Here is a 16,384-nt window from a genome sequence, read left to right as displayed (position 1 = left end):
GGAAACTCATTTCCGATATGTCCAATATCCCCAGAGGTAATTAACAGTCACTCTCGTGGGTCAAAAGTCAAGGTTGCTTGAAAAGATCCCACATTTTGGTCAATCTAAATATATAATGTACAGCTTCTTTGTATTTTAGCAAACAATGCTGTTATGCATCACCCAAACTTAAAATATAGTTTCTTGTTCATTTTCTTTCATTTAGTGTGTTGTCCTTACAATATCTATGCTATCTGATCTAAATAATAGGCATAATTTGGAGGCACAGACAGACTTATTTTCATGCAGAGGTGAACATGCTCTACAACATTTTCTCACACATATTAGCTTGTCAGAAACCACTGTTGGTTATGTTGAAGCTGTATTAATTGATGGTGCTGCAGCTGGGCATATGCTCAAGCCAGGCACTGCTAAAACCTTTCAGGACTATGCTGACAGTGTTTTTATAGCATACATAGTGTCACAGTTAAAAGGCACAAGACACATCGACATTGTTTGGGATGTGTACCAAACAAATAGCCTAAAAGCCATGGCAAGATAGAGGAGAGGAAAGAGAACTCGGAGTGCAAGAGTGGAACCAGGCACTCTGATGCTAAAGAACCTGAAAGATTTCTTGTGTGTGGAGGAAAACAAAGCTGAGCTATTTCAATTTCTCTCTATCCAAGTGCTTAATACACCATTACATCTTGACAAAGAAGTGTATGCCACAAACAATAGTACTGTCCTCTGTTCTCCTGGGGGTTGTGCCGTGAGTCTCCTGTGTCCATGCACTCATGAGGAAGCTGATACTTGTCTCTTTCTTCATGTGGCAGATGCAGCCAACAAGAGAACCAAGAAAGTGATGGTGCGAACTGTTGATTCTGATGTGGTCATCTTGGCAGTGGATGTCTTCAAGAAAGTCAGTCTGAAGGAAATGTGGATTGCCTTTGGAGTTCGTAGCAGTTTCTGTTATATAGCCATTCACAAGGTGGTTGCTGCACTGGGTCCTTCCACTAGCTCTGTACTGCTAGCATTTCATTCTTTTACTGGCTGTGATACAACTTCTTCATTCTGTGGTCGTGGTAAAAAGACTGCCTGGGATACATGGCGTGTACGTATATCCAGAGGTTACAGAGGCTTTCCATGAAATGTTGCCGATGCCTCAAGAGTTGAGTGATCTTTCCTTGTCTCAGCTTGAACGTTTTGTTGTAGGGTGATTCTTAGACTACGGGCACTTATGTCCTTTGGTCATATTGTATGAAAAACAGAAAAAAGGGGAAATTTCACACTTTTATAGTTATCTTTACAATGAAAGTGTGTTAAGAAATTTGTTCTAGTAGTCTATGATGACTTTTTCACCTTTTTTCAGCATCATTATATGCAAATATTGCTGTTTTGTGCTTGTCCCACACCCAGACTTTTGATCTTCAATGATAAAAATGAATGGTAAACAAAATGTTTTTTCTAATGTTTTAAAATATCTCTGAATAAAATATCAGTAAAATAATCAAAACATAATTGGGGTATTCAATGTCATACAACTGTTGTGATTTTTTTAAACAAAATGTAGTTGTCCCACACTATTGCCGTAATTTCCACCACAACAATGTAATGTCCCTTCAATCAATCAATCAACTTTTTTCTTATATAGCGCCAAATCACAACAAACAGTTGCCCCAAGGCGCTCCATATTGCAAGGCAAGGCCATACAATAACCATGAAAAACCCCAACGGTCAAAACGACCCCCTATGAGCAAGCACTTGGCCACAGTGGGAAGGAAAAACTCCCTTTTAACAGGAAGAAACCTCCAGCAGAACCAGGCTCAGGGAGGGGCAGTCTTCTGCTGAGACTGGTTGGGGCTGAGGGAAAGAACCAGGAAAAAGACATGCCGAGAAGGGGGGCAGAGATCGATCACTAATAATTAAATGCAGAGTGATGCATACGGAGCAAAAAAGAAAGAAACAGTGCATCATGGGAACCCCCCCACAGTCTACGTCTAAAGCAACATAACCAAGGGATGGTCCAGGGTCACCCGATCCAGCCCTAACTATAAGCCTTAGCGAAAAGGAAAGTTTTAAGCCTAATCTTAAAAGTAGAGAGGGTATCTGTCTCCCTGATCTGAATTGGGAGCTGGTTCCACAGGAGAGGAGCCTGAAAGCTGAAGGCTCTGCCTCCCATTCTACTCTTACAAACCCTAGGAACTACAAGTAAGCCCGCAGTCTGAGAGCGAAGCGCTCTAATGGGGTAATATGGTACTACGAGGTCCCTAAGATAGGATGGGACCTGATTATTCAAAACCTTATAAGTAAGAAGAAGAATTTTAAATTCTATTCTAGAATTAACAGGAAGCCAATGAAGAGAGGCCAACACGGGTGAGATATGCTCTCTCCTGCTAGTCCCCGTCAGTACTCTAGCTGCAGCATTCTGAACCAACTGAAGGCTTTTTAGGGAACTTTTAGGACAACCTGATAATAATGAATTACAATAGTCCAGCCTAGAGGAAATAAATGCATGAATTAGTTTTTCAGCATCACTCTGAGACAAGACCTTTCTGATTTTAGAGATATTGCGTAAATGCAAAAAGGCAGTCCTACATATTTGTTTAATATGCGCTTTGAATGACATATCCTGATCAAAAATAACTCCAAGATTTCTCACAGTATTACTAGAGATCAGGGAAATGCCATCCAGAGTAACGATCTGGTTAGACACCATGCTTCTAAGATTTGTGGGGCCAAGTACAATAACTTCAGTTTTATCTGAGTTTAAAAGCAGGAAATTAGAGGTCATCCATGTCTTTATGTCTGTAAGACAATCCTGCAGTTTAGCTAATTGGTGTGTTTAAGCAATACCGTCTAATAATACTGCCCAAGGGAAGCATGTATAAAGTGAATAAAATTGGTCCTAGCACAGAACCTTGTGGAACTCCATAATTAACTTTAGTCTGTGAAGAAGATTCCCCATTTACATGAACAAACTGTAATCTATTAGACAAATATGATTCAAACCACCGCAGCGCAGTGCCTTTAATACCTATGACATGCTCTAATCTCTGTAATAAGATTTTATGGTCAACAGTATCAAAAGCAGCACTGAGGTCCAACAGAACAAGCACAGAGATAAGTCCACTGTCCGAAGCCATAAGAAGATCATTTGTAACCTTCACTAATGCTGTTTCTGTACTATGATGAATTCTAAAACCTGACTGAAACTCTTTAAATAGACCATTCCTCTGCAGGTGATCAGTTAGCTGTTTTACAACTACCCTCTCAAGAATCTTTGAGAGAAAAGGAAGGTTGGAGATTGGCCTATAATTAGCTAAGATAGCTGGGTCAAGTGATGGCTTTTTAAGTAATGGTTTAATTACTGCCACCTTAAAGGCCTGTGGTACATAACCAACTAACAAAGATAGATTGATCATATTTAAGATTGAAGCATTAAATAATGGTAGGACTTCCTTGAGCAGCCTGGCAGGAATGGGGTCTAATAAGCATGTTGATGGTTTGGATGAAGTAACTAATGAAAATAACTCAGACAGAACAATCGGAGAGAAAGAGTCTAACCAAATACCGGCATCACTGAAAGCAGCCAAAGATAACGATACATCTTTGGGATGGTTATGAGTAATTTTTTCTCTAATAGTCAAAATTTTGTTAGCAAAGAAAGTCATGAAGTCATCACTAGTTAAAGTTAATGGAATACTCAGCTCAATAGAGCTCTGACTCTTTGTCAGCCTGGCTACAGTGCTGAAAAGAAACCTGGGGTTCTTATTTTCTTCAATTAGTGATGAGTAGAAAGATGTCCTAGCTTCACGGAGGGCTTTCTTATAGAGCAACAAACTCTTTTTCCAGGCTAAGTGAAGATCTTCTAAATTAGTGAGACGCCATTTCCTCTCCAACTTACGGGTTATCTGCTTTAAGCTACGAGTTTGTGAGTTATACCACGGAGTCAGACACTTCTGATTTAAAGCTCTCTTTTTCAGAGGAGCTACAGCATCCAAAGTTGTCTTCAATGAGGATGTAAAACTATTGACGAGATACTCTAGCTCCCTTACAGAGTTTAGGTAGCTACTCTGCTCTGTGTTGGTATATGACATTAGAGAACATAAAGAAGGAATCATATCCTTAAACCTAGTTACAGCGCTTTCTGAAAGACTTCTAGTGTAATGAAACTTATTCCCCACTGCAGGGTAGTCCATCAGGGTAAATGTAAATGTTATTAAAAAATGATCAGACAAAAGGGAGTTTTCAGGGAATACTGTTAAGTCTTCTATTTCCATACCATAAGTCAGAACAAGATCTAAAATATGATTAAAGTGGTGGGTGGACTCATTTACTTTTTGAGCAAAGCCGATAGAGTCTAATAATAGATTAAATGCAGTGTTGAGGCTGTCATTCTCAGCATCTGTGTGGATGTTAAAGTCGCCCACTATAATTATCTTATCTGAGCTAAGCACTAAGTCAGACAAAAGGTCTGAAAATTCACAGAGAAACTCACAGTAACGACCAGGTGGACGATAGATAATAACAAATAAAACTGGTTTTTGGGACTTCCAATTTGGATGGACAAGACTAAGAGACAAGCTTTCAAATGAATTAAAGCTCTGTCTAGGTTTTTGATTAATTAATAAGCTGGAATGGAAGATTGCTGCTAATCCTCCGCCCCGGCCCGTGCTACGAGCATTCTGACAGTTAGTGTGACTCGGGGGTGTTGACTCATTTAAACTAACATATTCATCCTGCTGTAACCAAGTTTCTGTTAGGCAGAATAAATCAATACGTTGGTCAATTATTATATCATTTACCAACAGGGACTTAGAAGAAAGAGACCTAATGTTTAATAGACCACATTTAACTGTTTTAGTCTGTGGTGCAATTGAAGGTGCTATATTATTTTTTCTTTTGAATTTTTATGCTTAAATAGATTTTTGCTAGTTATTGGTGGTCTGGGAGCAGGCACCGTCTCTACGGGGATAGGGTAATAAGGGGATGGCAGGGGGAGAGAAGCTGCAGAGAGGTGTATAAGACCACAGCTCTGCCTCCTGGTCCCAACGCTAGACAGTCACAGTTTGGAGGATCCAAAAAAATTGGCCAGATTTCTAGAAATGAGAGCTGCTCCCTCTAAAGTGGGATGGATGCCGTCTCTCCTAACAAGACCAGGTTTTCCCCAGAAGCTTTGCCAATTATCAATGAAGCCCACCTCATTTTTTGGACACCACTCAGACAGCCAGCAATTCAAGGAGAACATGCGGCTAAACATGTCACTCCCGGTCTGATTGGGGAGGGGCCCAGAGAAAACAACAGAGTCCGACATTGTTTTTGCAAAGTTACACACCGATTTAATGTTAATTTTAGTGACCTCCGATTGGCGTAACCGAGTGTCATTACTGCCGACGTGAATTACAATCTTACCAAATTTACGCTTAGCCTTAGCCAGCAATTTCAAATGTCCTTCGATGTCGCCTGCTCTGGCCCCCGGAAGACAATTGACAATGGTTGCTGGTGTCGCTAACTTCACATTTCTCAAAACAGAGTCGCCAATAACCAGAGTTTGATCCTCGGCGGGTGTGTCGTCGAGTGGGGAAAAACGGTTAGAGATGTGAACGGGTTGACGGTGTACACGGGGCTTCTGTTTAGGGCTACGCTTCCTCCTCACAGTCACCCAGTCAGCCTGCTTTCCCGACTGCCCGGGATCTGCCAGGGGGGAACTAACGGCGGCTAAGCTACCTTGGTCCGCACCGACTACAGGGGCCTGGCTAGCTGTAGAATTTTCCACGGTGCGGAGCCGAGCCTCCACTTCGCCCAGCCTGGCCTCCAAAGCTACGAATAAGCTGCACTTATTACAAGTACCGTTACTGCTAAAGGAGGCCGAGGAATAACTAAACATTTCACACCCAGAGCAGAAAAGTGCGGGAGAGACAGGAGAAGCCGCCATGCTAAATCGGCTAAGAGCTAGTAGCTACGCTAAGCTAGCGGATTCCTAAAAACACACAAAGTGAATAATGTGCAAATAATCCAGAGGTGATTCAGCAGAAGGAGTGCCCCAATCAAGGCACCAAACAGGCCATGAAGCAGCACAGGCAACACACGACAACGGTGCTAAAATAAAATAAAAATAAAATAAAAATAAAAATAAAAACGAAAGCGTTAGCAAGCTAGTTAGCCTGCCAACGCTAATGAAAGTTAGCTGATAAAAGTGCTCCGTCGCGATGTTTCGACCGTTAGAGGTCTTCCTTAGGCGTTGGAGCACAGTAAAAAGTTAAAAAAAAATTAAAAAGTAAAAAAAGTAAAAAAGTCTTGAAAAAGACTGTTAGTTCAAGTCCAAAGCAGCAGGTAGTCTCTGTGTCCCTTTAAACAGTTTGTATGAAAGATTGTTTGGGTAGTTTCTATGGAGATAAACAATGACATCAGAGCACATGTATATAGCGCCAAATCACAACAAACAGTTGCCCCAAGGCGCTTTATATTGTAAGGCAATGGTGTGGTGGAAATTACATTTACAAGGCCAATAGTGCCCGTAGCTAAAGAATCACCCTGTACTGATTTATGGCAGAACGAGTGCACACTCAGAAGTCAATGAGGCAAGAAAGCATCTTTTCACCCAGAGGTCAAGATCACTGGAAAACATCCCCCCTACACAAGATGCTTTGAGACAACACATCAAAAGAGCAATGTACCAAGCTAACATATGGAACCTTGCCTTGGTTCCTCAACCACATTTGCCCAGTCCCTCAGACTGGGGATGGATTAACACATATGTTGTTTGGCAGCCACTTTGGACAGCCCTCCCTGAGGCATCACAGGCTTGCTTTGAACTTGTGCACTGTGGTTGCAAAAAGGGCTGTGTTGGGCACCGTAAATGTAAAAAGGCAGCATTAAAATGCACAGCACTGTGCACATGTTCTGGTGACTGCAGTGACTAAAACATTGTTCACTAGTTCTACTAGTTCACCCTTTCGACTTATGTAAGTGCGCATGTTTGACTTGGTAGCTGGTTTTGGTCCTGGAATGATTGAAGTGGAGATCATAGAGAACGGTGTCCGCTTCCACCCCCTATGGATATAAAAGTAAAACCACTAGTGAAATGGAGGAGGAGGGGGCGAGGGCACATGACATGAGGATGAGCTGGTGGGTTTACATCTCCTGGAAGATGGGAGACAGGTGAGTTGATGGCTGTCAGTCATCCTACGGGCTCCTCCTGAACTATATTTAGAAAACAACATTTATGATGACAGATGTTGTGGACACACCAAGTTGTAAACCCTTCTTATGAGTTCAAGTCTGTTGTTTCTAACGTGTTGAGGTTAGGCCTATATTTTTGTACATTTATGTTGTATCCATGTTCATAGGTCTGTTCTTTTGCCTGGCTCATATTTAAATGTAATTGTTTGATAAAACACAAAGCTGTACATTTTATATTTAGATTGACCAAAACGTGGGATCTTTTCAAGCGACCTTGACCTTTGACTGTTAATTACCTCTGGGGATATTGGACATATCAGAAATGAGTTTTTATGCTCAGAAACATGGAAATATACATTTAGTTTACATTTCCATCACATTTAGGTCCTAAGACATCAGTTTCTAATATAATACATAGAAATTTCATACCCTACAGGTCAATGGCCTCTAGCTGACCCCAGGGTTCAAACTGCGAACGCCTCCACATCCTAAATCAAAGCTTATGGCATCAAGAGAAAACCCTGAAAGTTTCATGCTTCTTTCATTTTGTGCACAATTCTTATGATAATTAGAGCTTAACAGCCCCAGAGAAAGGAGCACATTCTTAATAAGCATGTTTTTTTTTGTTGTTGTTGTTTGTTTTGGATTGTGGTAGGACACCGGAGTGCCTGAGGGAAATGCCAGTTAGTGTGTTAGAACTAAGAATGGACCAACCTGACCATATATCTACAATCTTCTACCATTAGGTGATTAGCGGAGGTGATGGTCTAGTGGTTAAGATGTTGGGTTTGAGACCAGAGGATCCTTGGTTCAAATCCCAGCCTGACCGGAAAATCACTAAGGGCCCTTGGGCAAGGTCCTTAATCCCCTATTGCACCCTGACATCAGGATGAATGTGAGGCATTATTGTAAAGCGCTTTGAGCGTCTGATGCAGATGGAAAAGCACTTTATAAATGCAGTCCATTTACCATTAGCATGATGCCAGTCTTAATAAGTAGGTTGTTAGCAACCTACTGGATTTTATTGGCTCTGATGGATTAAGTATCCAAGATATTTCCCCTCAAATTAAAATATTGATGTGAGTAAATCAGTCAGAAGCTGGATTGCTGGCAATATTGTAATATAATTAAGGCTGCTGTGAATTTATCACTCAGGTGTTGGTCTGTTTCATAATTATCATTTTTTGCTTTTATTCTGCAAATGCAGCATATCTCGAATATCAAATTCAGACCAACAGTGACAGGAGGAAATCTTGTGCAGGTGTTCAGTCTGATAGTGGTAATGTGGGTTAACAAACTACCTTTGAACTGGATCAAACAAGTGATGCCTCTTGATTGTTGCTTAAATGATGATTATAGGGACATTATCACAATCTGGCATCCTGCTGCAGATTCAAATACCCACAACTCTGTGCTTCATGTTGCATTACCATCCTACCTGACATCAGGAGCACTTTGGGTGTTGTTTGGCACCTGGATGGTGTAGTCCAGAGTGACCATATGAGGCTTACTGTTGACCCACAACACTGAAGTGGAGATGTCCTGAGTTAGGTCACTCTGAAACAGAGCAGGCAGTTTTCTTTATCTTAAACAGTTTTGACATGTTCAATTCTCAATAACCTAATTAATTCTCATCGAATATGCAGGTGATCATGAGAGTGATGCCATTAAAAAAAAAAAAAAAAACACTTGTCATATTTATAATGGCTTATTAATTCTACATCACAGTTTATCTTCTGAGATTAGAAATGTGATTAAAATGGAAAAAGTAATGGTTGCATATTTTTTACTGCGGCCGTTATGTGACCACGGAGTATGAGACCACTAAGGAGTTCAGACAGACCATCAGTCTGAAGAAGACAAACGTCATGGCGCAGGGCATAGTTGCTCCCCCTAACATTGACATTGATGGGTACAGCCTGGAAGTCATGGAGCACTTCACATACAGTGGTATGTAAACGTTTGGGCACCCCTGATGATTTCCATGATTTTCCATTATAAATTACTGCTTGTTTGGATCAGCAATTTCAGTTAAATATATCATATAGCAGACAAACACTGATATTTGAGAAGTGAAATGAAGTTTATAGGATTGACAGAACGTGTGTAATAATTCTTTAAACAAAATTAGGCAGGTGCATAAATTTGGGCACCCCAACAGAAAAAATATATCAATATTTAGTAGATCCTCCTTTTGCAGAAATAACAGCCTCTAAATGCTTCCTATAGCTTCCAATGAGAGTCTGGATTCTGGTTGAAGGTATTTTGGACCATTATTCTTTACAAAACATCTCAGGTTTGGTGGTTTCCTGAGCATGAACAGCCCACTTAAAATCACACCACAGATTTTCAGTAATATTCAGGTCTGGGGACTGAGATGGCCATTCCAGAATGTTGTACTTGTTCCTCTGCATGAATGCATAGTAGATTTTGAGCAGTGTTTAGGGTCGTCATCTTGTTGAAAGATCCAGCCCTGGCGCAACTTCAACTTTGTCACTGATTCATGAACATTGTTCTCAAGAATCTGCTGATATTGACTGGAATCCATGTGACCCTCAACTTTAACAAGATTCCCAGTACCTGCACTGGCCACACAGCCACACAGCATGATGGAACCACCTCCAAATTTTACTGTAGGAACAAGTGTTTTTCTTGGAATGTTGTGTTCTTTTTCAGCCATGCATACCTCCCCTGCTTATGTCCAAATAACTCAATTTTAGTTTCATCAGTCCACAGCACCTTATTCCAAAATTAAGCTGGCTTGTCCAAATGTGCTTTAGCATACCTCAGGCAACTCTGTGGCGTGTACACAGAAAAGGCTTCCTCTGCATTACATTATCTCCTTGTGCAAAGTGCGCTGTATAGATGAGCAATGCACAGAGACACTATCTGCAGCAAGATCATGTTGTAGGTCTTTGGAGCAGGTCTGTGGGTTGACTTCAATGTACACAGAAAAGGCTGTTTAGAGGCTCCCATGGCCACCTTAAATACCCTTTCTCATGATTGGATTCACCTGTGTAAGGAGGTCAAGGGTCAGTGAGCTTACCAAAACCCATTTTGTGTTCCAATAATTAGTGTCAAACGTATTCAAACCATGCACCTACCCAATTTTGTTTAATTATTGTACACTTTCTGTAAATCCTAGAAACTTAATTTCACTTCTCATATATCAGTGTGTTTATATTTAACTGAAATTTCTGATCCACACAACCAATGATTTATAAAGGAATATCATGCAAATTATCAGGGGTGCCCAAACTTTTGCATACCTTGGATCAACCATCTCTAACTCACTCTCCATTGATGCAGAGATGAACAGCAGGATTGTGAAGGCAGCAGCAGTTATGGCAAGACTAAGCCACAGAGTCTGGAACAACTCCAGCCTCAGTGACAAGAAAAACTGCACGTCTACCAGACCTGCGTGCTCAGCGTACTCCTCTGCGGTAGCGAGGCATGGACCCCCTATGCCAGACATGAGAAAAAGCTCAACAGCCACCATATGAGGTGTCTGGTTGAGGTTTCGTCCTCAAATCAGAGTTTTTCCCTTGGCACTGTCACCTGTACGCTTGCTCTAGGGGTTGGTAAGGTTAGACATTACATGTGTGAAGTGCCTTGAGGCAGCTTTGTTGTGATTAGGTGCTACATAAATGAAATAAATTGAGATTGAATTGAAAAAGTGTATAAAACAAGCAAAAAACAAACGATGCTACACCATCTTCTCCCGTAGATGGACGGATACCAGGAGGAGGAATTTTTTACTGTTTAAATTTTATTTAAATGTGACCCACCCCACATAAAAATGCTCTTGTCCCACCTGTGGAAACTTGCATTTACAAGTTTTACTGAAGAACTGAGGAAAATGGGGCAGCACAGTGGCTTAATGATTCACACTTTTGCCTCACAGCGAGAAGGTCATGCGATCGATACCCACCTGCGGCCTTTCTGTGTGAACTTTGCATGTTCTCCCCGTGTTTGTGGGTTATTCCTTCCAGGTGCTCCAGCTTCCTCCCACAGACATGCAGGTTAGATGGATTAGAAACTTTAAATTGTCCATAGGTGTGAATGTGCCTGTTTGTATATGGCCCTGCAACAGACTGGTGTCCTGTCCAGGTGAACCCTGCCTCACACCCTATCACTGCTGGGATAGGCTCCAGCACCCTGCGACCCAATCTTGGATAAGCGGTTGAAGAAGTGTGTGTGTGTGTGTGTGTGTGAGAATTGTGGAAAATGTCTGAAATACTTACAAACACTGAATAGAGTCAATCTTCTTAAGGTTCAAGCATATATTATTTGTCTAATAACTGAATGTTCATAAACTCTAGGATAATTATCATTAATTAGACTATATTGTTTTAAAGTTGCACTTTGCTCTCAAGTCACTGTTTCTACTAGTTTTTCTCTTTATGTGCATTCCCACTGAGGTGCTGTGGGAAGACTGAAACAATAACTTTATTTATATACCACTTTCAGGATACATGAGTACTTGCCCGAGCCATCACAGTACTGAGTAAAAGTCATATAAAGACGTAAAGCACAGAATGGCATCAAGAAGAGGTACATTCGCTAATCTGCCTGATATCAGTGCGCAAACATCAGTTTTAGCTCCTGATATTTCAGTGTGCTTCTTTCCATACTTAGAACCCAAAGTGCATTGAGCCCCAGGCTGCTTTGAGTATAGCACAAGACTATGTGCTCCGTTCACATGAGCGTGCAGCTTCTCCTTTTTCTTTGTTCATAACTGCTTTATTTTCACTGCAACCCTGCATCGAGAGTTGTGTAGTTATTACTTTTAAAACAATTCTGTATGAATCAGTGATCAATTATGGTTTCTGAGGCCACTGAAAGTCTGATTTTGCAAAGTAGCCTGATAATGGCAACAGCCGACTGTAGCTACTGAAACTCCTCTGATGGTGTCAACACATTGAAAATGGAATCTCAGCGATAGTTAATGAAGACTGGACATTCTATTAAGTTTAAAAAACAAAACAAAAACTCAAGCTGTCAATCAAACCCAGATTTGCTTTTCTACAACCTTTGCAAAAGTCAAGGTCTGTTTTTACGTGTTCCTAATAAGCATATCTGGACACCTACAGCAACAGTGGCTCCCTCGTGTGGCCAGACACATTGGTCCGAGCATCAGAGGTTTCAAAATGAGGATGTTTTGATCTTGGAAAAAGTAGTTTGATCATTTTGATTTTTACACAAGCCCACTGAATATGGCCATGGGGTATTGTGAAGAGTTTGCGTGCATCCGTCCGTGCTCAGCGTAAGCCCAGTCCTATTACTGCTAGAGTCTTCAAATTCACAGGGAACATTCTTGGGACACAGACCTTGGAAAAGTTCAAAAATGGCTAACTTTGACCTATTTTAAGAAGTTAAAAAGTCATATTCTGTTTCATTCTGCTCCTTTTTATTTATTTTTTGAGTGGCAGGGTGACAGCCAATCAGAGCAGAGTGGCACCGTGACGTGAGTGGCTGCTCTCTCTAGCCCTGCAAAACCACTTAATTTGTGTGTTTATATAACATGTTTCTCATATATTATGTAAAAGCTAGTGAGAAATAAACACTTGTAAAACTGAAAAAGCTGTTATTGTAACCTGATGACACCTCTGAAGTAATTTGCAACAGATTTTGCAGACAGTGTAGTGACATGACAGGCTGGTAGCTAGCTGCAAACTCCTTTTAGTTTGTAAATATAACCCCTTTGTCATATATTGTGTAAAAGCCAGCGAGAAATAAACACTTCTAAAACTGAAAACACTGTTTTTGGAACATGATAACACCTCTGGAGTGATTTACACGGCATTTCGCAGACGTCAGTGTGCACGCTAACTTTGGCTAACTCACACGCTTGTCAAAAGCTTATGTATGGGCCCAGGCATGTCCTCCTGCAGACACCATAAAAACGGAAATATTGTTTATGGTTGATTGATTGAGGGGCTTTATTGAACATGTACAAATTGTATGTAAGACAACAGAATCTTAATAATGAATGTAAACAACTATATAATATACACACACACTATATTATAGACTACATAAGTTGCTTAATGAAAAGAGTTCACAAATGACAAAATGAGCTTTTATGTGAATCACAACTGAAGTCTAATATATATATATATATATACACGCCTAAAAAAGTCGCTCGCTGTTATGCAGATGCATACTATAAGAGCAGACTGGGATTACAGCAGTATATCTTAAGCAGGTAAGTGTTGATTAAGTATTTATTTTAAGCCTTCCAGCTGGATGGCTCAAACTTTGACTGGATTAGCGAGTATGGAAATGGTTTTGGAGGAAAATAACATCAAAATCCATTGCTGTTGGCACCTGCTGTTGCATCATCATTGCCATTTCATATCATTCAGTATCTGCCAATAAGCTAACACTGGAAATTGAAGGATTGGGACTTAAATTTCAGATGTCTGCACCAAACAATTTGCTATAACAACAAAAAGTGAGTGAAAAGAAAGACTAACGAAATCTGGTATTTTAACAAAATGCAGCATTGTCCTTGCTGATGCTGTATGTCTGTGAAATGTTCATTTTAAATACATTTTGCTTATTTTTGCTTTTCATTTTACCAGAGCAACCATGAAATTACATGCATATCTTGTTTTCCTAATAATGTGCACAATAAAATAAGATTTTATGTGCACTTTTGGTTGATATTTTATAGTTTATTTCTTTGAATTTTCTTCAACACTTCCTGAGTGTTTTAAGTAAGTAAAGTTTATTTGTATAGCACCTTTAAAGAAAAAAAAATCCCAAAAGTGCATTACAGTGAAAACATAAAATAGGAACACAGAAATTAAAACAGCAGCAACATAAAACTTGTTAAAAGTCTGTACAAGTGGGCCTTAAGCTTCTTTAAAAGCTTCTTTTTTTGTCCAGTTATTCTACTGTGATTCATACATGCATTAATAATCAAATAGAAAACTGGTCAAAACATTTCAGGGGGAAGAAATAAAAATCATGTTAATGCTGCAACAACTGATTTTCATGTAAAATTCTGCAGGTGTGCAATAGTGTCACTGCAATAGTGAACATACTCTCCACATCAGGGGTTGGCAACCTGTTCCAGAAAGAGCCATGAGGGTGCAGGTTTTCTTTGCAGCCACTGACTCCACCAGGTGATTTCACTGATTAACTGATTCCATCTGCTCAAAGTGATATTAATCAGTAAAATGGCTGCAAAGAAAACCTGCACCCTCATGGCTCTTTCTGGAACAGGTTGCCTACCCCTGCTCCACATCAACCTCATAGCTGTAACATTTGTCTGAGTCTGAGGGGTCTTGCATTCCCTGAATGGCATTTTTAAAATGTTATTTTCAGCCACACAAAACACTTTTCTCACTTTAATCCACCTGTGGCAGCCTAATTTCACAACCAAAAGTTTAGATACAGTTCACTGCGAACTTGTGCATCCTCATCTCAACTTTGGTCAGTGATTGTGTTTTGTATGCAGTCTCTTGGTAGAGGTCTTAATGGATTGAAACTCTAACTCAACCCCAATGACTGAAATCTGTGCTTGGAGACCTGCACATACAACCCCTGGCAAAAATTATGGAATCACCGGCCTCGGAGGATGTTCATTCAGTTGTTTAATTTTGTAGAAAAAAAAGCAGATCACAGACATGACACAAAAATAGTCATTTCAAATGGCAACTTTCTGGCTTTAAGAAACACTATAAGAAATCAGGAAAAATAATTGTGGTAGTAACGGTTACTTTTTTAGACCAAGCAGAGGGGAAAAAAAATATGGAATCACTCAATTCTGAGGAAAAAATTATGGAATCATGAAAAACAAAAGAACGCTCCAACACGTCACTAGTATTTTGTTGCACCACCTCTGGCTTTTATAACAGCTTGCAGTCTCTGAGGCATGGACTTAATGAGTGACAAACAGTACTCTTCATCAATCTGGCTCCAACTTTCTCTGATTGCTGTTGCGAGATCAGCTTTGCAGGTTGGAGCCTTGTCATGGACCATTTTCTTCAACTTCCACCAAAGATTTTCAATTGGATTAAGATCCGGACTATTTGCAGGCCATGACATTGACCCTATGTGTCTTTTTTCAAGGAATGTTTTCACAGTTTTTGCTCTATGGCAAGATGCATTATCATCTTGAAAAATGATTTCATCATCCCCAAACATCCTTTCAATTGATGGGATAACAAAAGTGTCCAAAATATCAACGTAAACGTGTGCATTTATTGATGATGTAATGACAGCCATCTCCCCAGTGCCTTTACCTGACATGCAGCCCCATATCATCAATGACTGTGGAAATTTACATGTTCTCTTCAGGCAGTCATCTTTATAAATCTTACTGGAACGGCACCAAACAAAAGTTCCAGCATCATCACCTTGCCCAATGCAGATTCGAGATTCATCACTGAATATGACTTTCATCCAGTCATCCACAGTCCACGATTGCTTTTCCTTAGCCCATTGTAACCTTGTTTTTTTTCTGTTTAGGTGTTAATGATGGCTTTCGTTTAGCTTTTCTGTATGTAAATTCCATTTCCTTTAGGCGGTTTTTTACAGTTCGGTCACAGACGTTGACTCCAGTTTCCTCCCATTCGTTCCTCATTTGTTTTGTTGTGCATTTTCGATTTTTGAGACATATTGCTTTAAGTTTTCTGTCTTGACGCTTTGATGTCTTCCTTGGTCTACCAGTATGTTTGCCTTTAACAACCTTCCCATGTTGTTTGTATTTGGTCCAGAGTTTAGACACAGCTGACTGTGAACAACCAACATCTTTTGCAACACTGATGATTTACCCTCTTAAGAGTTTGATAATCCTCTCCTTTGTTTCAGTTGACATCTCTCGTGTTGGAGCCATGATTCATGTCAGTACACTTGGTGCAACAGCTCTCCAAGGTGTGATCACTGCTTTTTAGATGCAGACTAACGAGCAGATCTGATTTGATGCAGGTGTTAGTTTTGGGGATGAAAATTTACAGGGTGATTCCATAATTTATTCCTCAGAATTGAGTGAGTCCATATTTTTTTCCCTCTGCTTGGTCTAAAAAAGTAACCGTTACTGACTGCCACAATTTTTTTTCCTGATTTCTTATAGTGTTTCTTAAAGCCAGAAAGTTGCCATTTGAAATGACTTTAGTTTTGTGTCATGTCTGTGATCTGCTTTTTTCTACAAAATTAAACAACTGAATGAACATCCTCCGAGGCTGGTGATTCCATAATTTTTGCCAGGGGT

General features: G+C 40.2%; 1 protein-coding gene across 1 annotated transcript in view; it reads right to left on the bottom strand.

Annotated features, from left to right (window-relative positions):
- gnmt (glycine N-methyltransferase) overlaps positions 1 to 16,384 on the bottom strand; it is a 45,884-nt gene that overhangs the window by 18,799 nt on the left and 10,701 nt on the right. Inside the window, exon 5 of the mRNA XM_034159563.1 lies at positions 8,600 to 8,718. Coding sequence (XP_034015454.1) covers positions 8,600 to 8,718 — 119 coding nt within the window. The remainder of the gene's footprint in view (positions 1 to 8,599; positions 8,719 to 16,384) is intronic.

This window comes from Thalassophryne amazonica, chromosome 19 (assembly GCF_902500255.1).
Source record: "Thalassophryne amazonica chromosome 19, fThaAma1.1, whole genome shotgun sequence".
NCBI lineage: Eukaryota > Metazoa > Chordata > Actinopteri > Batrachoidiformes > Batrachoididae > Thalassophryne > Thalassophryne amazonica.
Note: the sequence above shows the minus strand (reverse complement) of the source record. Positions and strands in the feature narration are given on the sequence as shown.